The sequence below is a fragment of the Neofelis nebulosa genome, chromosome 11, assembly GCF_028018385.1.
Source record: "Neofelis nebulosa isolate mNeoNeb1 chromosome 11, mNeoNeb1.pri, whole genome shotgun sequence".
Lineage (NCBI taxonomy): Eukaryota > Metazoa > Chordata > Mammalia > Carnivora > Felidae > Neofelis > Neofelis nebulosa.
This window is the reverse complement of record NC_080792.1, coordinates 27,717,006-27,740,958: the sequence shown is the minus strand read 5'-3', so window position 1 is coordinate 27,740,958 and position 23,953 is coordinate 27,717,006. Positions and strand designations below refer to the sequence as shown.

General features: G+C 52.4%; 1 protein-coding gene across 5 annotated transcripts in view; it reads right to left on the bottom strand.

Moving 5' to 3' along the window:
• Positions 1–2,254: 2,254 nt before the first annotated feature.
• Positions 2,255–23,953, bottom strand: part of ST8SIA5 (ST8 alpha-N-acetyl-neuraminide alpha-2,8-sialyltransferase 5) — a 55,487-nt gene continuing 33,788 nt past the window's right edge. For 3 of the 5 annotated variants that reach the window (XM_058692200.1, XM_058692202.1, XM_058692204.1), the window contains 6 exons: positions 23,770–23,862; positions 12,770–12,856; positions 9,108–9,252; positions 5,101–5,213; positions 4,212–4,304; positions 2,255–2,830 (listed from right to left, as the gene is read on the bottom strand). In XM_058692200.1, coding sequence (XP_058548183.1) covers positions 2,362–2,830; positions 4,212–4,304; positions 5,101–5,213; positions 9,108–9,252; positions 12,770–12,856; positions 23,770–23,862 — 1,000 coding nt within the window. In that variant the 3' untranslated portion in view covers positions 2,255–2,361. Of the gene's footprint in view, positions 2,831–4,211; positions 4,305–5,100; positions 5,214–9,107; positions 9,309–12,769; positions 12,857–23,769; positions 23,863–23,953 lie in introns of all 5 variants that reach the window. The other 2 variants (XM_058692201.1, XM_058692203.1) reach the window with 2 other exon arrangements.

The following is a 23,953-nucleotide window of genomic DNA, read 5'->3' as shown; positions in this document are numbered from 1 at the left end:
TACCTACGGGGTCTTGTGATGATCACAGGAGATAATGCAAAGAAAGTGCTTTGTGCAGGGCCTGGCACAGAATGAGAACACACTAAATGTTAACTATCGTAATAACAAATACTATTTGTGGCTCAGATCCATACATCAGGAACACCTCCAACAACAAATTAGAGATTGCAAGGACCCCAGAGATCTTTCCTAAGCCTCTGGTTGTAGCGATGAGGAAAGTGAGATCTGTGGGGAGAGGAAGCAACTTGCCCTAAGACCCACAGGCAGAAATGGGACCACGAGTCCTGATTCCTCTATGGGTGTGGATCATTATGTCCTATCGCCAGCTCCTACGAGGGCCCTGCTGGGGCAGATGCCAACCCGCAGCACCCTCGAGCGGTGGGAACCCTGATGTCTGGTTCACCGCGGCTCCTGCCCCCCAGCCCTGCCCCACCTGGAACAGAAGTGTCACTCAGGGGCTCTGGCCATTCAGTAGAGCCCCAGGCACGACCCAGGCCCCCTCCCCCTTCTAGGTCTGTTCCCTTAAATGGGACAAAATGGTCTTTAGGAGTCTTGCACTCTTAACATTCCACGGTTTCAAGAACTGCACTCAATTAACCACAAACAAGTGGCTGGAAACCTCCATAAGTACCTTGGGAGGAACAGGCAGAGCCCAAGAAAGTGCAGCCCTCCACCGGCCCTGTGGAGTTTTCCCCAGTTCATGGCGTACTAGGGTCTACTTAGTCTCAGTGGCTACTTCCCTGCCCTACAGACAAGCAGCGCGAGGTCTCCTGGTCAGGACCAGGGCTCAGAACAGAGGCGGAAGCATGCACTCCATGACAACCTACCAGCGTGGAACACAAGCCCAAACAAAGCGGTTTTGCCAAGAAAGGAGCCGTGGGCCGGGAGCCTGGAGGCCTGGGACCAGGCCCACGCTCCCCTCTGTGTCTCACTGGCGGGATGTGCTGCTCTGCGTTGTACAAGGAGGCCATCAGATGGCAGGCCGCACTCCCTGCTGAAACCTCACAGCCCCTCGTCCTCCCCAGAGCACCCAGCAGCTGGGTTCGGGCCTGCATACGGTCTGCCCTCCGGCCCGAGGAGAAAGCAATACTGAATTGATTTGTCATCACATCTTCCTAAGGCCAACCCCAGACCAAAGCAGAATAGGCTTTCGGAAGTGTCTAAGGGAGGAAGGGAAGAACGGAGAGAGGGAGGGAGGGGAGGCGAGAGGTTGGAGTCTGAAGTCCCTCCAGAACTAACATTCTATGAGTCCGTGCAGCTAGGTTCTAAGGCAATTCACCGTGGGTGTCTATTAGGTACAGCCACGCTCATGGTGGTAACACCCTGCGGGGAGCAAAGGGAATGAACTTCAGATGTGAAATGCCACGTTAACCCCTTTTGGCCCAGGCACAGTTAACTTCCCAAAGCACAGGCTCTGTGGGTCCGTGTGCGTGAGGCCTCCCGGCTGTGTAAGGTGCCAAGTCCTGCCTTCACAGCAGAAGCCTCAGTGATGCTGGTGTCGGAGGCCATGATGCACTCCCGTCTGCAAAGCTCATCGGTTGCATCTCAGTGCTTTCCAGCCCGGAGCCCACAGGTCAGAAACACAATGTAGCAGATTCGGCAGGATTCTGGAGCATAAAGAGGAACAGATCTTATAAATAACTCCTGGTTAAAACAGAGCTGGAAATAGGGAGACAGGAGAGGAAGCAAATTGCTAAGCACGTATTGAGTCAATCACATTGGCTTGAAAACCTTAGTGCAAATGGCTGGTCCTTCTCATCAGAATATCAAACACAGGATTGAACCCGGAGGCACCAAGACTGTGCATGTGTGTGTCTGAGGATGTGTTTGAAAGGGCGTGGTTAAGACCCTGGACCCCCCCTGAGCCACTCTGTCTTCACAGGAAGGTCTGGCTGCTGGGTTGCTCTGTAAGCTCTGAGATTCTAGATAGCGATTCACAGCTGAGGCCTCAGTATAAAACTCAGGAAGCCAAAAGTCTGAATTAAATCTCGACCATGCTCACACGTCCAGTCTCCCCCTTTTCCATTCCGTAGGGCCTTTCTTTAGCTGCGACAAGGCCACTACAGCCTGCACTCTCCCGAATGCTAAAATTGAGTGCAAATGTGCTTTAATCACTGGCAATCCTCAAGGCCCCTGATCTCGAGGTGTGGCCCAGCAGCATGCTACCTACGGGCAGGGTGGGGTCACAAGGGCCCCGGCTGAGGCCAGGAGGCTCGGCACAGAGCTGACTGTACCCGGCACCCCCCTCCCCACCCCCCCCCCCCCCCATCCCTGCCTCCTGGCCCACGCACTGCCCGGCGCAGGAAGGAGAGGAGGAGCGAGGTTCTGCTTGCCGGGGTGGCCGGCCAGCCAGTGCCGCCCTCAGCAGCAGGTGCAGGTGCCCGTGTGCACGCGGAGGATGCCTCGGCTGTGCAGGTGCAGGAAGTTGAAGATCTCAGAGGGCATGGCGTGGAAGCCGGGGCGGGGCTTGACGTTGTCATAGTAGTGGTGGGTGATGTAGAGGCCCGAGGGGTTCATGGGGAAGGCCCAGAAGCCGAACAGGTGCACCTCCTCGCAGAGCTCGAGCGCCGCCGTGGCCAGGATGAGGCCGGTGCTGATGCGCTTCGCGCGCACCCCCAGGCTGAGCCAGTAGCGCGACACGTTGACCAGGTATTGCGGGTGGAAGTAGTACACGGCCTGCGTCGATTCGAAGTCGTCCAGCACGTACTTGACGCGGATGGACACGTCGGTGTTGCGCGTGTTGTAGAAGGCGGGCAGTAGCACCGACGCGTTCTCGTACACCTGCAGCACCCGGTAGAAGGGCCGCCGCCACTTCTCCAGCTTGTGGAACCTGGGCGGGGCCGGAGCAGAAGGGTGGTCGGCCCACTCCCCCACCCCCACCCCCAGCGTGCCTGTGCGCCTCTTCCCCCGCCCCACCGCCCCTGCTGCCCCCATCCGGCACCCTGGGGCCTTTCCAGAAAATGCAGGGGACTCAAGGCCACCCCGCTTCCTTTCATCTCATCCACCTCCTAAGATGAATGGCCTGCCTTCTGTTTTCTAAGTGGAAGCAATCTGAGTCCAAAGGGACAACCATGTAGGGAGGGCAGTGCTTAACCCAAAGGGATGAGAGCATCCCGGGGCGGGGGGGGGGGGGGGGGGGGGGGGGGGGAAGAGGGGGGACTCGGTGGGGAGGTAGGGAGGAAGTGGAGGCTCTCCCTGGGCCCTCAGGGCAGACGCGTGTACTTTCTTTCCCAAGATCCCCAGTGAGTACCCCAAATGAGTGTGCCTGCCCTCTCCTTCCTGCCCCGCAGCCCCTCACTCACTTGTGCTTTCCTTGCCTGATTTACCAACTCTTTAGCCTCTGGTCTCTGGCTGTCCCCTCTCTTACCCCCGGTCTGACCTGGATGATGTGACTAGGCCCTTGGCTCTTGTTTTAACCCATTGACCCCCCTCCCCAAGGCCTCCCAGGCAGACAGACCCCAGGAGGGGAACTAGGTGGGGACTGACATCTTCGTTAAGAGTCTTGTCCCAGGGCCCCCTGGATACACCAGCGTAGAGAGCTGTCTTCCCCCATCACACTCAGGAAAGCTTTCTGGCCCATCTACATGAAGACTGTCTAGACCGGTGCTGTCCAAAAGAAATAGAACTGAGGCCACATATCTCACTTAAAATGTTCTAATGATCATATTTAAATAAGTAGAAAGGAGTGGGTGAAGTTAATTTTTATATTATATTTAATGCTGACAATGTTTTATTTAACCTGCTGTACCCAAAATACTACTCTTCCTTTCTTTTTTTTTTTTTTTTAATTTTTTTAACGTTTATTTATTTTTGAGACAGAGAGAGACAGAGCATGAACGGGTGAGGGTCAGAGAGAGAGGGAGACACAGAATCCGAAACAGGCTCCAGGCTCTGAGCGGTCAGCACAGAGCCCGACGCGGGGCTCCAACTCACGGACTGCGAGATCATGACCTGAGCCGAAGTCGGACGCTCAACCGACTGAGCCACCCAGGCACCCCCAAAATACTACTCTTTCAACAGGTAATCGATACAAACAATGGATGAGATATGGTCCATCCTCCTTTCCATGTTAAGTCTTTGAAATCGGGTGTGTGTTTACACTTATAGACAGCCCACGTCAATCTGGATAGCCACATTTCCAGTGGCCAGTAACCACATGTGACTAGGGGGTACCATACTGGACAGCACAAGTCTAGAAGAGGGTCAGTTACCTCTCGGTGATGATGCTGGGGTTCACAGTGACCACATCCGTCTTCACTCCCACATCCATGGTGTACTTCTCTGAGATGGGGGGTAGGTTGCACCTGCACAAGAGACAAGGCACCCAGGCCGTATATGCTCAGTCATTCTAGACACAGCTGGAGAACAGGCAGGGGGAGGGTGTGGGGAGAGAGGAGATGTTGCTCCTATGGGCAGAGGGAGGCAGAGGCAGCCAGCTGGATGGAATCTTTGTGGCCTGTGCATAGAGAAGCAAGTTTACTCCTCCCCCCCTCCCCCAAGTGGCACAATGATGGTGGACAGCCTCAACCCCAATCCCTCTGCATTAAGCCTTTATTTTCAACCCATCTTCTTTATCCAGGCTAAAGATGTAAGCGAGGATCCCCAAAGAGGTAAGAGGGGGCTCTATCTGAGGAAGAAGAAATACCAGGACCCATCTCTGACTTAGTTAAAGCCAGGGCGAAGCCAATATTGGTGCCAGCCCCAAGGCCACCCTTGTTCCAAGCCCTGCTTCTGGAAGAGAAGAACCCAGTTGGGGAGGGTTCTGCACACCCACAGATCTGCACAGACCTTCATATATCTGCTATGCTCTTTTTAAAAAAATTAATTGTTTTGAAAACAGAGGTGTTCTTTACACACGTCTCATTCTGCAGACGTGGAGACAGAGGACCTGAGAGGTTTGGCCACTGGCCCCAAGGGATAGGGCTGGAGAGGGCAAGAAACAACCCAGAGCATGAGGGTGTGCAGGGCTGGGGAGTGGTGGCTGATCTCTTGAAGGACAGCATTGGGGGATGGGGGTGGGGCACCACAAGAGGGAAGGGCGCAGAGCCAGAGGGCTGTGGGGGCAGAAGCAGCAGGTGCAGAGCCTGGGGGATTCTTTACCGGAAGACAAAGTCAGCGCTGTTGATCTCTCTCCCACAGCGGCTGTTCTTTAAGATGCCTCCATTGCCCACCACTGCACACTTCTTAAACTGGGACCGGTAGTAGGGCATGTCCTGGGGGAGACAGGGACACGGCTGTCACAGGCAATGCCCTCCTGCCTTCTTTGGGTGCCCTCACCCCTGTACCCATGATCACATCTACGAGCCAGCCTTGCAGGGAATGTGGGAGAAAAGTGGTTATTCCACTTTGCAGATGAGAAGAGAGGCCAGGAGACTTGTTCTCAGTCCCACTGGCCAGTACGAATGAACTGGAACAGAAGCCAGGTCTCCACAACCTTTTTCAATAAGCTCTGGGATGCCTCAGGTTTCCAGAAAGAAGAGAGTACAGGTTGTGGCTAGTCCTGCTTGCCTTTGGTTTTGCCAATGTTGGGAAGCTCATCTTTATGACTTCTAGTATGCATGTTTTATTGGTTAATGCAGATGTTCTGGGGGGCGACAGCAACAGAGATGGGGACAAGGCCACCTGGGACCAGGGCCCCTAAACCTGGCTCTCACCCCTTTCAGCTCAGGGCATGGTACAGACCCTTCCTCTGCTCTGCAGGGGGGGACATGTGCCCGGGATACAAAGATCAGATGGACCAGGACACATGGCAGGACTTGGCAGCAGCAGGGACAAGAGACCAAGGGCTGAGTAAGCAAGGCCACACTGGGGAACAGCGAGAGGCCGGAAATTCCTGAAATCTCTGCGAAGTGCAGAGGAGCCCGGGACTTAGCCTGAGTGACAGTCACACTTGCGGGAGCCCTGGGAGTGACCATCTCACGGCATTTTGACCTTGTCACACCCTGACTGCTGGGGTTACCTTGGTCCGGGCACCGGCTCCCCACAAGGCTCCCTGGGCATGCTCTCCAGGGGACCACAGGCACGTCAGCAGGAAAAAGCAAACACTGGCCTGAGGGTTAAGGGTCCCGATTCTGTCCCGTCCCTGCTCTGGGTCATAATCCGCCTCCCCCCCCCCCCCCCCCCCGGAAACCTAAGGCAGATGGAACCAAGCAGCCACATGCACGGCACAGGCAGAAAGAAGCACAGACCTGGAGTCAAGGGCAGGGTGCCCAAACCCCCCAGTGTGCCCAGGACTGGGGAACTCTGCCCAGGATGCAGGGCTTCCCTTGGGTCAAACCAGGAAAGCCCGGGACCAACCAGGATGGAGTCCCCTAGGCAAAAGACCCAGGTTCAGCCCTGGTTTTGCCTGAGAATGAGGTGAAGGAACCATAGACAAGTGTTTTGAGTTCTCAGCAACTCGGTTTTCCCATCTGTAAAATTAGGATAATTCCATGTGCTTTTCAAAAGTGAGACAACGTGAAGCAGAGTTTCTCGATCTGGCACCGTTGACACTTTGGACCAGCTCATTCCTTGCTGGGGGGTGGGGGGGAGGGGGCTGCCCTGTGGACTGCAGAATGTTTAGCAGCATCCCTGGGCCTCTCCCCACCGGATGTCAAGGGTAACGCCCAATCATAACCACCAAAATGTCTCTAAACGTTGCCAAATGTCCCCAGGGTTGAGAACCACTAGTGTAAATGAAAAGCCTATCCAGGGTGATGCTTGGCCCAGAGGTATCTCGGCAGGAGGACCAGATTATTACTGTCATTAGTCCCCAAAGATCCCTCCCCCCAGGAACCTACTGGACAGCTCCCCTTCCCCACACATCACCTGGCCAGCCCTGAATGATAGCGGCCCTGGTCGGCACCTTGGCCTCCCGGTGGGGTCATGGGCAATCACACCACAGTGGGTACTCAGGAAGGAGGCTAAATCTGAAGAAGATGCTGCATCCGTCTGTGGGAGACTGTCCTTCAAGGCCCATTGTCCCTGAAGGGACAGGCCCAGGGGCCAGGATAGGGAAAACAAGCATGTCTCACAGCCATTGGGGAAAACTGCACTGTTCAACTTTTACCAGGGAAAGGAAAAAACCAAAGTTATCTTTGGAGAGATCCTCAAAGGCCTTTATGTTCTATGTCAGTGTCTCCCAAACTTCTGTACATCAAAAACAACCTGGAGTACTTTCTGGAAATAGAAATTCCTGGGCTCCTTCCCAGAACCATGGAATCAGAATCTCCAGGGTCGGGGGAGGAGGTGGAGAAGCTGAATTTTATACAATCCCAAAGAAGTACTTACCTTGAGGGTATGAATCCTTCTAAGTCACAGGGTCTAACTCAGGGGGTGGCTAATTATGGCCTGCGGGCCACCTCGGACCTTCTGCCTGTTTCCATACAGCCTGCGAGCTAACCATGGGTTTTGTATTTTTAAACGGTTGGGGGTGGGGATCAAAAGAAGAAGACTTCGTGACACGTAAAAATTATGTAAAGTTCACGTTTCAGTGTCTGATAGGAACTAGAGTGTTACTGCAGCCCAGCCACACTCGTTTGTTTGTGAAGGTCTGTGGCTGCCTTGTGCTGGAACCATAAAGGTGAGTGGCTGTGACAGAGACCATATGGCCTGCAAGGCTTAAAATATTTGCTCTCTGGCCCTTTCCAGAGAACATTTGGCAGCCCTGCTCTAACTCCCTGGGCCTCGGCAGTCTATACCCATGGCCCTTGTTGGACCCATATGTCATAACTGAACTGTCACCCACTGGCATGACCCGCATGAGATGTAAGTCCACCTGTCGGACATCAGCCTCCTGTTCCAGGCCTTGCAAGACCCACGCTGTAGGGGTGCCTGGGGGGCTCAGTCGGTTAGGCATCTGACTTCGGCTCAGGTCACGATCTCGTGGTTTGGGAGTTCGAGCCCCGCGATAGACTCTGTGCTGACAGCTCAGAGCCTGGAGCCTGCTTCGGAGTCTGTGTCTCCCTCTCTCTCTCTGCCCCTCCCCCCTCACACTCTGTCTCTCTCTCTGTATCTCTCAAAAATAAACATTAAAAAAAAGAAAAAAAAAAGACCCACCTGGTAAATGTGGCTTATCCCCATCATCCTCCAGCCCAGTGACGTGGGGAGGGAATGTGTGACACCTCTCCACCTTGTGCTCCTCCCCGCTGCCCCCACAAGGCCCAATCTTATCAGCACCCTCTGTTTAAGTAACAGAACGCAGGGACGCCTGGGCTTTGTTTCATGAGCATTCCCATTGAAGCAGGGCAGCCCAGGCCCTCAGATTTCATCCAGAAAGACCTGACATGCCCCCACTCAGCATTTCTGCAAACTGGACTCACTAAGTCCTGCCCTGGACCCATTGCTCTCCAGGTGGTGGTTATGAACACATCCAGTGGAACTTTCTTCCTCTTCAGATGGTAATAACCACCAGAATGAGCTGAAAAGGCAGGTTCCAGGCCCTTTTCTCTGAGATTCTGATGCTGTGATCAGGCCACAAGTGAAGCCAGAGCTTCAGTGCCCTGAGCCATTCATTCATGAGATCACTTATCCTGTGGTCCCCCATGACCAGGGAGCCACCGTACTAGCCCTCCCGACTTCTTTTGTGCGGAAGGAAAACAATTCACGTCTATCTTGTTTTACTTAGATTTTCTGTTATAAGCAGCCAAACCTATTCCTAGCCTAAACCAGTCCAGTGTGATGGACAGGGAGACTGGGGCCTTGGAAGATATAAGAACCGTCCAAGGTCATCCAACGTGAGATCAAATCGTTCTCGATTTGCTTTCTACTGGTCCGTGATTTCTCGTGCATGCAACCTTTGCGTGAATGGTTTTGCTCCTGCGCCTGCCTCCAGTGGGGGACAAATGCCTAATCACTCTTCCAGATATCTTCAGGATGTCCTCTGCAAGCAATGCAATAACCAAAATTTGACAACCATTTTCTTGCCAGAAGTCGCTCAAATAATAGCCAGTTGGCACTCACTGTGCCCAGACGGGAGCCCCGGAGGACAGTCCACTGAGCCAACCTGAGCCAGGACAACGGGTGCAGAGGGCACAGCAGAGTGATGCCACACTGCGTGGGCGTGGCCACAGAGGGCCATGTGAGGTCGTCCCTTTGCCCTGCCCAGACTGCCCTGCCCCAAGCAGCACCTTGGGAAACATGCGGAAGATCTCCTGGTTGATGTGGTAGATGCCGCTGGTGTCCACTTCATACTTGAGCTTCGTCCCCAGGGGCGTATTCTTCTGCGTTGTGAAGAGGAAGGAGGGGGCGTTGCAGCACCTGGACAGAGTGGACCTGCCAGGCAGGAGACACAGCAGGAGGGACAGGTGACACAGGGCAGAACAAAGCCTCTGGAAGAACAGAGGGGTCAGGGAGCTGAGGCCCCTCGGGGTGAACCGTTCTCTCCCCCCACCCCTTCCCACACTCACCCCCACCCCCTCGCCTCTGCTCATGTTGTCCCCTCCCCCTTCAACATGCCTCCCAAAGCCTCGGCCTTGCCTCCCCTCCTCACACTCGCCTTTCTCTCCGGGAGCTCCCAGCTGCCCACCCCACTGACCTCACTGGCCTCCGAGGACCCGGAGCACAGACCAGCTACCACCCACTTCGTCACCTACCAACCCCCTCCCCACTTGAACGAAAGCCCCTTGATGGCAGGCACCCTGCCTCTCCGGATCCTGCACAGTGTCAGTCGCACGAGTGTTCGGGTGTTTGACAGCCAGCTGCCGGCCAGTCGTGGGATGAGTCATGCCTCAGTCAGGCGTTCGCCAAGATCTGCCAGGCATTCTACTACTTTCTGGAAACACTCTTTATCCAGCCTTGCTGGAAATCCGGGGACACAGAGCGCGCCCTTGGGTTCTTGGCCACTTAGACAAGGTGTTTACCCCTATCCCACGGTGGGGGGGAAAAACCCAAGACACTGATGGTCAACAGAAGCATTTAGAAAGTGTCTGAGGAAGAGGGGAGGTCAGGAAGTGGGCTGGTGCTGGTTGATGACTCCCTGCAGAAAGAGGAGCCTGACTTCCTAAAGAGGTTTTCAGGAGTCCATTGTTTCTTTAAAAAAAAAAAAAAAAAAAAGGAAGGAAGGAAGAAAGAAAAGAAAGAAAAAAAAAAAAGCCCTGTGGCTTTCACTCACAAGAGCAAACACAAGCCACAGAAGGGTTAAAGCTTAGAGGATGCAAGCAGCCTTTGCAAAACTGAAAAATAAAAATAAAAATAAGCCCTCCAAGGGAGAAGGTGGCTGCTGAGGCCGACCTGGGAGTCGGCCAGGCCGGAGAAGGCTGCGTTTTCCCTCTGCCTCAGCTGGTGCTCTGCCGGGTCACTCTCTCTCCGAGGACTGCTGAGGGGCGGGGTCCGGGGCACTGCTCTCCCCTGCCCTGGGGGCCCAGAGCCCCCCACCCTGGCTGCCCAGGGGCTGGGCCTGACACGGGAGGCAAGCTGCTGCTCTCCCATGTGGTGGGGTGGGGAGGGCTTTGAGCCCGCGAGGCTCGTTTTCTCCCAAAGCAGCAGTGTTATGCTGAGTCCACACTGGCCTCCTCCCGCCAACACTGGCTCCAGGCACTGTCACGTGCAGTGTCTAGGCGGCCCCAGGAGGGACGGGACACCTCCACGGAGCCGGAATGATGACGACCACCAACGTTTGAGGAGGGGCTTGCTGGAGAATCCACATCCAGGGTCTGGGATGGAAACTTGGGCTGCCAACCCGGTGTCAGGAGGCCTGGGTTCTAGTTTCTGATCCGCTCCTGCCAGCTGTGGGGCTCTGGGCTCTGGGCCTCCACCGCCTCACCCATAGAATGTAGTCTTGGCTCTTCTCCCTCTGAGCCTCTATAATTCTGCGACTCCAGGTTGCCAAAGCCAGGAAGGTTATAAAATTATGTTTTATGACTTTATTTCTCGTAGGGATTTCATTGGGGAAACTCAGCTGGCTGCCGATCGGAGAGGGCCTTCCTGTGGAGTGATGAGTTTCAGAATGTTTGACTGAGTCTTCTCAGAGGGGAGGCCAGGGACCCGGCCAGCAGAGGCCATGAGTCAGCACTGGCCCATTTAGCTCTGCTGGTCCAGAAACTCAATCTTGCCAGCCAGCTGGAGAGTTCACCACTGATGGAAACTCTCTCATATTAACCAAGCTTACCAGTGACAGAGCTATAAACCAGAATGCCAACACGTCCATTTGTAGGAGTAGGGTGAGGGAAGGCCTCAGTTACAGGACTCCTTCCAGCACATCCCCTCCACCCCTCCCCATTTCACCATACCAGGGTCTTGCAAACCTGAATGAAGGATCTCATCATCGTTGAATGAGCTTGTAATGAGAGCAAAGGGAGGCAACCGACTGGCTTTGAAGGTTTTTCCATTTGGAGCCTGGCAAGACCTGATGTCATCTCCCTTTTCCACACCTGAAACTACGCCCCTACCCCCCCACCCCGAGAAGGGGCTCAGCATGCCCGCCCCCCCGCCCGGAGCCTCCCTGCTGGATAGTGCTGGCTGATCCCTGCCGAAGGCTCCCACACTTAATCCTTGTTTTTCTGCTGCCATATCATCTTCCTGCTGCTTCGTTATTTCCTTAGATATGTGAATCCCACGGAGGACACTTCTGTGCAGCTCCCAGCCCAGACAACATCTCCTTGCACCTCGCTGACCTTCTCCGCGCTGGGTGTTTTATCAGCCTGCTCAGGCCCCGCCCACCCCCGGGGGGGCGTCTGCCAGGGCAGTGCCTACACTAACACCTCTTGCTAAGGGGTGGATTTGGGGTGGCACTTGCCGCACAGACCTTGGACCTGTTCCCGCCTCCCAGCACTTTGCTCAAGTTCATGTTCTACTTTTATGATGGCGAGGGGTGGAGGCGGGGTCTTCCTGCCCTCCTGTTGGGCCTTAGCTGGGAATCTGCAGTCTCACAGAGGCCTCTGGTTTGCGGCTGCCGGTACCTGCTCTTCCGGGGTTATCACTTTAAACATCCACATTTCTAAAAATGTGCCACTTAAAACTACTACTCAGTCTCTAGACGTGGCCTGGAATTGCAGAAAACTGGACCAAATGACTCATAAGGAAAAGACAAAATGCTTAGTGTCATTTGCTTTTCACAGCCCCCCCCCCCCCCACCCGGGTAGGATTCCTGCATGCTGATGGCTCCTGACTACATCCAAACTTCAGCCTGAGTAGCCTGCATCCGGTCTATACCCACATGCCCGGGGTTCCATCAGTCCCATTCGGTAAGGTCTGTCTGCACTAAAATCCCACCGTGAGCTCACAGAATTTTAGCGATGAACCTACGCTTCACGTTAATCAGAAAGAACTTGTGGACGTCTGCCAGCTGCTCATCTCTTGCAGACAGGGGAACCTTAAGCTATGGCTCTTGCCTCTCTGGGAGCTTATAATCTATCACTTTGGGTCAGGGAGCAATTAGAAGCTCGCCTACAGCAGGCCTCACGCGTCTGGTGCAAGCAAGCTGCCCCCGGAGGGGCTGGTGACAGGGCGCGGCCATAGAAGAAGGCTCAGTGCACCTCACCCCTCAGGCCTGCTGGAGACCTGGAACCAAGGTGGAGCTGTAGTGGCCACACCGCATCCCCCCCACCCCAGCCCAGCCACTCACGGGGCTGCCACAAGGCCTAGGGGATGGAATGCAGGGGCCGTGGCCAGCAGGGTGTCCACCTCGGCCTGTGTACTGAGTCAGAACCTCCCCGCTGCCCAGATCCCAAAGCCCAGCCAGGGCCAGCTCTGGGGAAAAGACGACCCCGGGGCCGGGCCTTGCAGGACGGGGCGGCAGGAAGGAGAACATCACCAACGGGAGGGCGGGGGAGGGCAGACAAGTCACAGATACTTGAACTGGTTGGCCTCAGAGATATTCATTGCCCATCTGCACATCTGCAGGCTCTTCCATCTGTCGAATAGCTCCGACTGCTTCACCCTTTGGGAGTAGAGACAGAAGAGAACGTGAAAGGGTCAGGCTGGGCAGAGCGTCGGCATTCGCGATCACCCCTTCCTGCTCCCCATGTGCCCAATCCTGGTGTGGTCCTTTACGCTAACTGTGGTTTCTTATTTTTGGTGTCCTCAATGCTCGGGCACCCGGGGTCTTGCTCACTCCTAGGGGGAGTGAACCGCTCTCCTGCAAGCCTGCCTTCCTCATGCAAACCAGCCCGTCCTGAGCCCAAAGCCTCACGGCCTCCTTTATCAACAGAGCCACCAGCCTTAAGGGAACCCAGGAGCTCTCCGAGTTACAGGCACGATCCCATTTCTGTCTGCCCATGTGCATGTCTTGGGGAGAATCTGAAGCTTTCACCGGCTTCCCGTAGAGGTCCTTGATTCCAAAACCAGGACAAACACTCACTTAACTGTAAAGTAAAAACCAGTTTCATTCTGCAGAGCTGGGTCCCCTGTGTTTAAATGGAGGGGAAAGGGTTGTTCCCAAACGGGGCAAGCCTCACCCACAGAAGGAACACATACATGACTGGTACGGGGAGGGGTGACGGGGGAGCGGTGAGTACAGGAGAAATACAGAATAGCGACAAAGTATGTGGATTTTGCACTCAGAAGAGGAGCTTGGCCTCAGACAGACTTCATATTCCCCCTAACTGTGGGACCTCGGGCAGGTTATTCAACCTCTCTGAGTCTCATCTATATAATGGGCATAATAATAGATTATCACTCACTGTCCCAGATCTGTGAAAAGTATTAAATAAGGTGATGCAATAAAGGCCTAAGCATAGGGAGTGCACACGGAAAGTACCTGGTAGTTGTAAGCTATTGTTATGGTTAAACTGCACTGCCTGGGCTCTGCTCGCTCACAGCCCCCTGGACTTTTCCCCTTTTGTGAAACCCATAACCCATCCCTACTCACTCCTGATCTTTCCCACAAGATAGTAAGTAACGGGAGGGGCAGGGGATCACGCCTGAGTTCACACCATAAATCCAGGGCTAAGGCACACGGCCGGCGTGTGGTAAATATGTGTTGAGCGTATTAATAAACTGGTGAATGAACCAAGAAGTCTGAGTTCCAAGAGAGTCTATAATTATTTATTGAACTCTTCTCTGTAGCGGGAACTGGGGATACAGCAGTGAACAAAACAACTCTCTGCTTCCACGGAGCTTAAATAGCAGTAAGGAGGCAAGTGGAAAACAGGTACATATGCATATGACAACAAAAGCACAAGCGATGAAAGCAAAAATAGACAAGTGGGACTACGTCCAACTAAAAAAGCTTCTGGACAGCGAAGGACCACAACAGAGTACAAAGTCAACACAGAGAACAGGAGAAACTATTTGCAGGCCATTTATCTGATGAGGGGTTAATATCCAAAACACATAAGGAACTCTTACAACTCAATAGCAAAAGGCCAAATAACCTGATTTTATTTATTTATTTATTTATTTTTAAATGTGTATTTATTTTCAGGGAGAGTGCACGAGCAGGAGAGGGGCAGAGGAAGAGAGAGAGAGAGAGAGAGAGAGAGGGAGAGAGAGAATCCCAAGAAGCCTCCACACTCAGTGCAGAGCCCAATGCAGGGTTCAATCCCATGACCGTGAGACCATGACCTGAGCCAAAGTCAAGAGTCAGACGCTTGGGGTGCCTGGGTGGCTCAGTCGGTTAAGCGGCCGACTTCGGCTCAGGTCATGTACTCACGGTCCGTGAGTTCGAGCCCCGCGTCGGGCTCTGTGCTGACAGCTCAGAGCCTGGAGCCTGTTTCAGATTCTGTGTCTCCCTCTCTCTGACCCTCCCCCATTTATGCCCTGTCTCTCTCTGTCTCAAAAATAAATAAATGATAAAAAAAAAAAATTAAAAAAAAAAGTCAGACACTTGGGGCACCTGGGTGGCTCAGTCAGTTGAGTGTCCGACTTTGGCTCAGGTCATGGTCTCAACGATTCGTGGGTTCAAGCCCCACTTCAGGTTCTGTGCTAACAGCTAGGAGCCTGGAGCCTGCTTCAGATTCTGTGTCTCCCTCTCTCTCGCGCGCGCTCTCTCTCCCCATTCGCACCCTGTCTCTCAAAAATGAATAAATGTTAAAAAAAAAAAATTAAAAACAAAAAAGAGTCAGACGCTTAACTGACTGAGCCACCCAGGCACCTCCAAATAACCTGATTTTAAAATGGGCATAAGATGGGGTGCCTGGCTGGCTCAGTTGGTTAAGCATCCAACTTCAACTCAGGTCATGATCTCACGGTTCATGGGTTCGAGCCCTGCATCAGGCTCTGTGCTAACAGCTCAGAGCCTGGAGCCTGCTTGAGATTCTGTATCTCTCTCTCTCTCTCTCTCTCTCTGCCCCTCCCCCACTCATGCTCTGTCTCTCTCTGCCTCAAAAATAAATAAAACATTAAAAAACAATTTTTAATGGGCACAAGAATTGAAAAGACATTTCTCCAAAGAAAACATACAAATGGCCAACAGACATATGAAAAGGTGCTCAACATCACTAAATATCAGGGAAATGAAAATCAAAACTGCAATGAGATATCATCTCATACCTGTTAGGATGGCTAATATCAAAAAAACAAAAGGGGCGTCTGGGTGGCTCAGTTGGTTAAGCGTCTGACTTCGGCTCAAGTCATGATCTTGCGATTCGTGAGTTCGAGCCCCGCATCAGGCTCCTTCTTGCTGTTAGCCCAGAGCCTGCTTCAGATCCTCTGTCTCCCTCTCTCTCTCTGCCCCTCCCTGGCTCACATACACCCTCGCACCTGCTCTCGCTCTCTCTCTCTCAAAAATAAATGAACATGTTTTAAAAAAAAAAACCAAAAAAATAAAAACAAAAGATTGCAAGTGTTGGCGAGGATGTGGAGAAAAAGGAGCCCTCGCACAGTGTTGGTGGGAAGGTAACACGGTGCAGACAGCACGGCAAATGATACGGAGGTGCCTCAAAAAATTACAAAAAGAACAACCACGTGATCCAGCAGTCCCACTTCTGGGTATATATCCAAAGGAATGGCCATCAGGATCTAAAAGAGCTACGTACAGTCCCGCGTCCACTGCAGTCTTAGTCAACGTAACCAAGACAAACAATCTAAATGTCCACTGACGAGTGACAAGATAAAGAACATGTATTATAGACGTACAATGGAATACTACTCAGCCTTTTACAAGAAGGGAATCTTTCACATGTGACAAGTTGGATGAATCTGGAGGACGTTATGCTAAGTGAAAGAAGCCAGTCACGGAGGATATATACAGCATGATTCTGTTCATGATGTATCTAAAATAGTCAATCTCATGGAAACAGAGAAGAGAACGGTGGTTGCCAGGGACTTTGGGAAGGGGACATGGTGAGCTGCTTGCTGTTCAATGTATATAAAGTTTCAGTTATTTAAGATGCCTAAGTTCTAGAGATCTGCTGTACAGCTTAGTGCCTACATTTAACAATACCGTATTAAACACTTAAGCATTTGTTGACAGGGTAGATCTCATGTGAAGTGTTCTTTCGCCCATTAAGAAAAAGAAAACAGCTAATAGAGCCATGAAGAAAAATGAAGCAAGGTCAAGGAACCAACAAGGGACTGCTTCAGAAGGGTTGGTCAGGGAAGCCTTCCCTGAAGAGGCAAACTTTGCACACAGAACTGAAATGATCAGGAGTGAGCCATGCAAATTATCTGGGGGAAGGAGTATTCCAGGCAAAGAGAAAAGTGAGTGCAAAGGCACTAGGCTGGGAACTTACTTGGTAGCTTTAAGGAGCTGGAAGGAACCCAGCCTTCCATCCTGATGCCTTCCTTCTGGCTTTTCCAAAGCTCCCACAGCAACCGTCACATCTCAGGCTAATGTGACATCAGACGAGGGTGCCATTACACAGCCCCACCCTGGCTCACGCACTGCTTCCCTCCCCTGCACGCTGCAACCTCCAGGCCCTTAGAGCAGTGCCCTACATGGCCAATGTTCCAAACACCTTCTAGAAACACAGCCCTGGCAAGACTGAGGCCAGGGTCCCAGTTCCAACTGTTACCAGTGTCTGGGCCCCATTCTATGTGCCTCCAATGCCTGTCACACGCTGGACCAAGGCTGGGGTCTGAACACCCAACCTTGAATCCTGGCTCTGCCCCAACTTGCACTGTGACCTGACACAAGTCATTAATCTCTCTGAGATTCAGGTGCTTTATCTGTAAGACAGATACAGTGATCTCTGCCCTGCTAACCTCAAGGGTTGTCAGAAAGATCAAATGAGATAATATGCATAACAGTATTTTATAAACTGCTTTACCAAAGCAGAGATCATCTTGACTTTAAAGATGAGGGGTTGATCACAGGCTCTTATCTCCTTTCTCCCAAGATACCACTAATATTCCAGATGAATAGAATGACCGGGATGGGGGGAGTCCAATGGAAGAGAGATTTGACAAGTGTGTAGGAGGAGGAGGGGGGACATTAGGAGGGGTGACACAGCCCAGAGACAGAGCCCAACCTCATGGGATATTTTAAAGAGGGGTGGAGGGTGGGGAAGGGGCATGGTGCTGAAATGAGCATCATTTGTAAGTCTGTATCTGGAACCATCGAACCCACCCCCAGAGCAGCCAAATATTTAGTGTCCAGCAAAGGGAGGGGAGGGATTGAACCAGACTGTCAGTCAGTCCCTAAACAAAAGACCAAAAGCGGTCACTCCCAGGGAAAAGATCTGGACATTCTAGCAGCAAAAGGAGCAGCTTCTCCGACAGCGACTCTTCTTTTATTATTTAATTTTTTTAAGTTTACTTATTTTGAGAGAGAGAAAGAGAGAGCAGTGGAAGAGCAGAGAGAGAGAGAGAGAGTCCCAAGCAGGTTCTGTGCTGTCAAAGCAGAGCCTGCCGCAGGGCTCGATCCCACAAACCGTGAGATCATGACCGGAGCCAAAATCAAGAGTGGGACGCGCTCAAACGGAGACTGAGCCACCCAGGCGCCCCTCCAACAACAGCTCTTAAGGAAAGCCTGCTGTCAGTTTCTATCAGCTTTTTATTGTTCTAAATTTAAATATGGATAACCTAGAATTATTGTTCTAAATTTAAATATGGATAACCTAGAATCACCTGGTCAACTGGATGGAAACAGAAGACAAACCATTAGTTAAAATATTCAAAGAGGGGGCACCTGGGTGGCTCAGTCTGTTGAGCATCCAACTCTTGATTTCAGCTCAGATCATGATCCCAGGGTCTTGGGATCAAGCCCCATGGCAGGCTCCACATTGAGCATGGAGGCTGCTGGACTTTCTCTCTCTCTCTCTCTCTCTCTCTCTCTCTCTCTCTCTCTCCACCCCCTACCCCCTCTGTGACTCTCCCCCTCCCTTAAAAAAATATACAAAGAGAAAAATGCTGGAGGAACAAAACACAACTTTAAAATATTCTACTTAGTGTCTCCAGAGATAGTCTAGAAGACACGGCATCCTTAAAGACAGGAATAGACTGCACTCAGAACAAAGAAGGAGCTCTTGGGGGGACAAGTTTGCTCAAAGAGCTGGAAGATGAAGTCAAGGACTCGTCTCAGAAAGTGGAAACAATGGGCAGGGACAGAAAAGCTGAGATCAAATGAGCGATGCAGAAGGTCCACTGTACAACTCTTAGAGGGACTAGAAAAAAAAAGGGAGTAGAGAAGAATAGAGAGAAGGAAATATTTTTAAAAATCCAAAAGAACATTTAAGAGTTTGGACATGAGCCCCAAATTAAGAGGTCCCCACAGGTATCTATCCCGAAGGACACCACTGGGACATTTCAGAACCACAGGCTCCGGAAACACTCCAGAGAAAAGAAAACGGGTCACCTCCAAAGGAATGACTAGCAACACATTCCTCTAGCCCAGGATGCCCAAAGGTGATGGAGAGAGCCGTCGGCATTCTGCAGGAAAATGACTTGCCCCTAAAACACCAACCCCGTCCAACCAACAATCAGGTATAAAGGTAGAATTAGTTCATGGAGACACAGAACTCAAAGAACTCAAAACCCTTACCCCTGATGCATCATTTTTTGGCAAAATGAAGGAGTAAACAAGCAGCAGCTATGGGTTCCAAGCAAAAGTGAATCCAACCCAAGGAGGCAGAGGAGGGAAGTTCCCAGGACAATCACGTGTGACCCACCAGGAGAGCAGCCTGTCCACGATGGAGCAAGACGATGAAGGGAAAAGCTGAGGGGAAGGCCTGGCTGATGGGAGAGGCAGGCTAAAAGCCAAAATAGGGCATAAAAGAGACAAAGAGTTCAAGAGGGAAAAAATGACAAGAAGCTCCAGGAAAAAGGGGGAAGGGGAGCAGAATCACTATTTTCTGATCTTGAAATTTTAGAGTCAACCTATCGAGAAAACCCCCAAACGACTCATTATGGGTACAAACCGAATGTAAATGTTATCAGCCTTGACCTTTTAAAGGTAAACCCGTGGGTGACTGGAGCCAGAGGCTGGAACCAAAATAAGGGGATAATTTTAACAGCCTCATCTCACAAAGTACAGGATCAAGAGACACTGCCAGTATTTGGTAGAACAAGAAACAGGTTCCTCGGGCAATCTATAGACAGAAGAACTAAAAATAGCAATATCTCTCAACCCAGAAGAGAGGGGAGGAGGCCGAGGGGGTGTAAAGGGGAGGTGTAAGGGGGCCGAATCCTCACCCACTGAGGCAGGAGGCGAGTGCACGCTGTGCAAACTTGGTAGGTCAGTGGGTCAAGGAATAACCGCAGGTGCGTAGCACCGATAGGTGTGGAAGTAATTACAGGAAGAAACAGCCAAGAGTCAAAGGAGCAGGGTGGGTGGAAGAAGGTGTGCAGCAGGGACCTGGCTTTTTACTATCACCAGCTTTTGTATCCTACTTGATTTTCCATGAGGGTAATGACTAGGTGATAAGGGCCATCTCTGTTCTCCTTCTTCTTTCTCCCCCTTTTCTTGATGGCCTCCCGTCTCCACCCAGTTCTCGGGTATACACGTGCCCAATCCGCTCATTCATGTAACAAACACGTCCCAAGCCCGTGCAGGGTCACGCTCGCTCGGGGGACCCAGAGAGGTCTGGGCGCCAAAGGGCCTCTCAGCCCTTGGAAGAACCCTTGCTCCCAGCCTCCCTTCCCGGGTTCAGCGCAGGGGTGCCCGCCCCAGAAAGATGGAGGAGGAGTGGCATGAGAGGCCCCAGGGAGACGTCCCAGGTACCACCCCCATCTGGCTTAAAAATAAAGAACCTCTAAATAAATAAATAAATAAAATTAAAAACTAAACCAAACTAAAATAAAGAGACTCTAGAATGATCACATGCAAACAAATAACTTGTACAAGCCCTCGTGACAATGCATTTCATGATAAATGGCCATGGAGTAATTCCTCTTGCATCTGACATTGTCAGGGACCGAGGCCTTTTCCATGTGGGAATTTTCCGGCTGACTGGTTTCTACCAGCGTTCCGAGCAATCCTGGATCGGAATCATTCCCAGATGACTCACACCCCTCCCTGTCTCCTCAGAACGCCAGCTGACATTCTTACGCCGAAAGGGCCTCGCGGCCCATCCGTCCAGCCCCCTCCGTTCACAGATGGCGATTTAACCTTTCCCCAATGACTCAGAGTCTCCACTGCGAGCACCGCTCATGGCTCTGGGCCAGAGCACAGTAAAGCCCACGGGTGCCCTGGTGATGCCAGAACCATCCGAATCAGAGGCCGGCCTCTGGGCTCTCTGATTTCAGCCCTGGAGAGCCCACTGAGGCTCGCAGAGCCAGGCTGGCAGACAGCAGGCTCGCTGCTCCCAACCGTCCCACCAGCCTCACGCCGATGCCCCGCAAAGAGCCTCTGTCTTGCCCCTCCTCTCAGAGCCTGGAAACCACAGGGGGACCAGGGCCCTGGAAGAAATGGGGTAGTGCGAGGCCCAGGGGTCACCAGCTCGGACGGCTGCTCAGCTCAGGAGACCAGAGAGGGCGCCCGAGGGCAGGGATGAGAGCTCCAGCTAAACATGCGGAGCACCGAACTCGCATCCACGACAAGGGACAAAGGTTTGCACAGATCACGGAAGCGCGAGGTTCCTCCCTCCCACCCCACCATGTTTGTGGTGTAGGGCCTGGGTCATTTTGACTTCGGTCCCCGAATGGAAGCTGCAACAGAGACTGTTATGGGCTGAATCATCTCTCCCTCAAAACTCATATGTTGAAATCCTAACCCCTGAGACCTCAGAATGTGAGTCTTGGGAGACAAGGTCTTTACGGAGGTAGTTAAGCTAAAACGAGGTCATTAGGGTGGGCCCTAATCCAATATGACTGACGTCCTCATTAGAAGAGGAAATTAGGACACAGACAGGAGGGACAGGAGGAAGCCCGTGTGAAGACGGAGAAGGCGGCCATCTGCAAGGCAAGGAGAGAGGCCTCCGAAGAAGCCGTCCCTGTCAGCACCCCGCTCTCAGACCTCTAGCCTCCAGAACTGTGGCGTATGAAGTTCCGTTGTTTAGGCCCCTGGCCTGTGGAACAGGAAGTTACATAGAAGGATGACCAACTCATGGGTCTCTCAGATCTCTGAGTCTAGACCACGAAGTAACCATGAAGAGACTATCTGCGTTGTGTAATTTAAAAAGTAATTATTTGCCTTTGAAAACACTAAGGAGTGTTGTCAACAGGTGCGCTCTGGCTTTCCAGAATGACACGGTTAAGGGCCTGAGGTCTTTGAATTCTGGGAAAAGACAAAGCATCTCTGCTTAGGAACTGATGAATTTGGCTCATGCCTGGGGTCCCGGTGGCCACATTTGCCACTAAATCCCAAGTCCTCAACCAAGCACATCACATGCACCTGCACTGCCACTTGCTTGAAGCTTTCTCACGGGTTCCCCCGGCCCTCAGATGATGATAGAATCTGGATCCCAGACCACACTGCTAGGCCTCACAAGGTCGGGCCCCCATCTGCCCCTCCAGCCACATGGCTTCCGGGTCCCCCTCTCACACTGGCATTCAAGCTCCCCTTCGGAGCCTGGGACACAGCGGGCTTCCTCCTGGCACAGGGCCTTTGCACAGACTGGAACCTCAGTCTGGAACCTTCCTGGCCTACTTAATTCCTATTGCTCGTCCGATGGGAGCACCGGCATCCCTTCCTCAGAGAAGCTTTGCCTGACAACCCCCTCCCCACCCAAGCCCAGGTCAAGCTCCCTGCCATCCCCTTGTCTCTCTAGGGTAGTTATTAATGTCTGCTTCCCTGCCAGGCTGTGAGCTCCATGAGGGCGGAGACCACGGTGCGTGTGCAGCCGAGGGCTGGGTGGTGTTGATGGGAGGCTGAGCTGCCTCACACGTTGACCTCTAGAGAGGGTTACGTAGACCCTTGGTTAGCACAGGGACCAGAAACAACGCAGTTATTCCCAGCTGGATTTCTTGGAGCTTTCCTGCAGCTACTAAGCTTAAGGATTCTGAATGACAGCCCAGAAAAGCTGCCGCTGCTGGTGGTGGCTCCAAAAAGGAAAGAAAAGGGAGGCAGACACATTTATTTGTTTATCGAGCACCTCTGTGTGCTACTATGGATGTGGGCTCTCTGCTCTCACATGTTATTATCTCATCTAGTCTTTATGGAAACCCTTCAAAGCTAGGTAATAGTGTCCCAATTTCTATAGGTAAGAAAAGGCTCAGAGAGGTTAAGTAATTTGTATAAAGATGCAGAGCTGGTAAGATCCCAGGCCTGCCAGACCCCCGGGACCATGCTCTGACCTGATTTCCACAGCACATGGAAATCATGTCAAATAGCTAAAGGAGCCGTGGCTCCTGCCCGTGGGCCATGGACAGTGGTCCCAGGGATCACGACAGGGGCCCACGAGTCCACAAGAGCATCCAACACCACCTGACCCCGGATAAACCATATTCCTTCTACATCCAGCTAGAACCGTTTTCAAAAACATAGGAATTTTATTTGAAATTAAGTATCGTGGGCCGTCTGGGTGGCTCAGTCGGTTAAGTGTCCGACTTCAGCTCTGGTCACGATCTCGGGGTCCGTGAGTTCGAGCCCCGCGTCGGGCTCTGGGCTGATGGCTCAGAGCCTGGAGCCTGCTTCCGATTCTGTGTCTCCCTCTCTCTCTCTGCCCCTCCCCCATTCATGCTCTGTCTCTCTCTGTCCCAAAAATAAATAAATGTTAAAAAAAAAAAAATTAAGAAATTAAGTATCGTGATTCACACAACAAAGTCCCTCTCAGGGGGGACGACGGACTCATGGTGGTCCCGTGTGGGAGAGAAGGAGGGGGTGAGCACACACGCTGAAATGTTCCGCACAGGATGCGCTTCTCCCGTGGCTTATAAAAGAGCCATAGGCGCTGTATTGTTGAGCGCGAAGCAGAAAGTACAGTTCTTCCGCGATGTGTGCAAAACGAGAAAAAAGAAATAGACCCATGCGCGAGGCTGGTTTACGCAGACTCTCCGGGAAGACGCACAAGGACACGCTGGTTGCCTCTGACAAGAATTGGGGGGCTCTGAGCAGGGGAATCTTCACTGTGTACCTTTTTGGACTACTTGAATGTTGTATCACTCCAACACCGACATTTGGTAAGAAATGTAATCAATCAATATAAAATTTTTAAAAGGCAATAGCAAAGGGCAATGCTTAAAGCCTCCGCTCGGAGTACTGCATTTCAGGTGAGATGCTCCTGTGCCCTCTTCGGTTTCTGTACAAGAGGAACCCGGCGATGATACCACGGAGACTGGAAATCGAGACAGGGACTGAATCCCCAGAGTCCTGGGGACTTGCAAACCTGGCCTTTTTTTCATTAAATGCAATTATCCCTGCTCTCCAAATGCCAGAGGCCCGGGGCGGGGGGGGGGGGGGGGGGTTGGAGGACCTAATTCTTGCTCTGCTGAGATCAGCCACCTTGTCTCCTTCCGCCCGTTCCCCATCCTGCCCCCTGGTCCTGCCCCATCCCACATGCACCGTCACCCACCACCCACCCCGGCCACACTCACATGGACAGCACCTTCACTTCCAAGATTTCGTGTCTCAGCTCCAGGCATCTTGTGGAGTTATACTCAAACGGGCCCTCGTAAAACTCAAAGTACCTGGGAACCAACAGGGATAGAGGTTACTATGCAGAGAAGCCGGCCAGACCTTTGGGGACTGTGGGGTTCTCGTGGGGGGTGGGGATGGGTC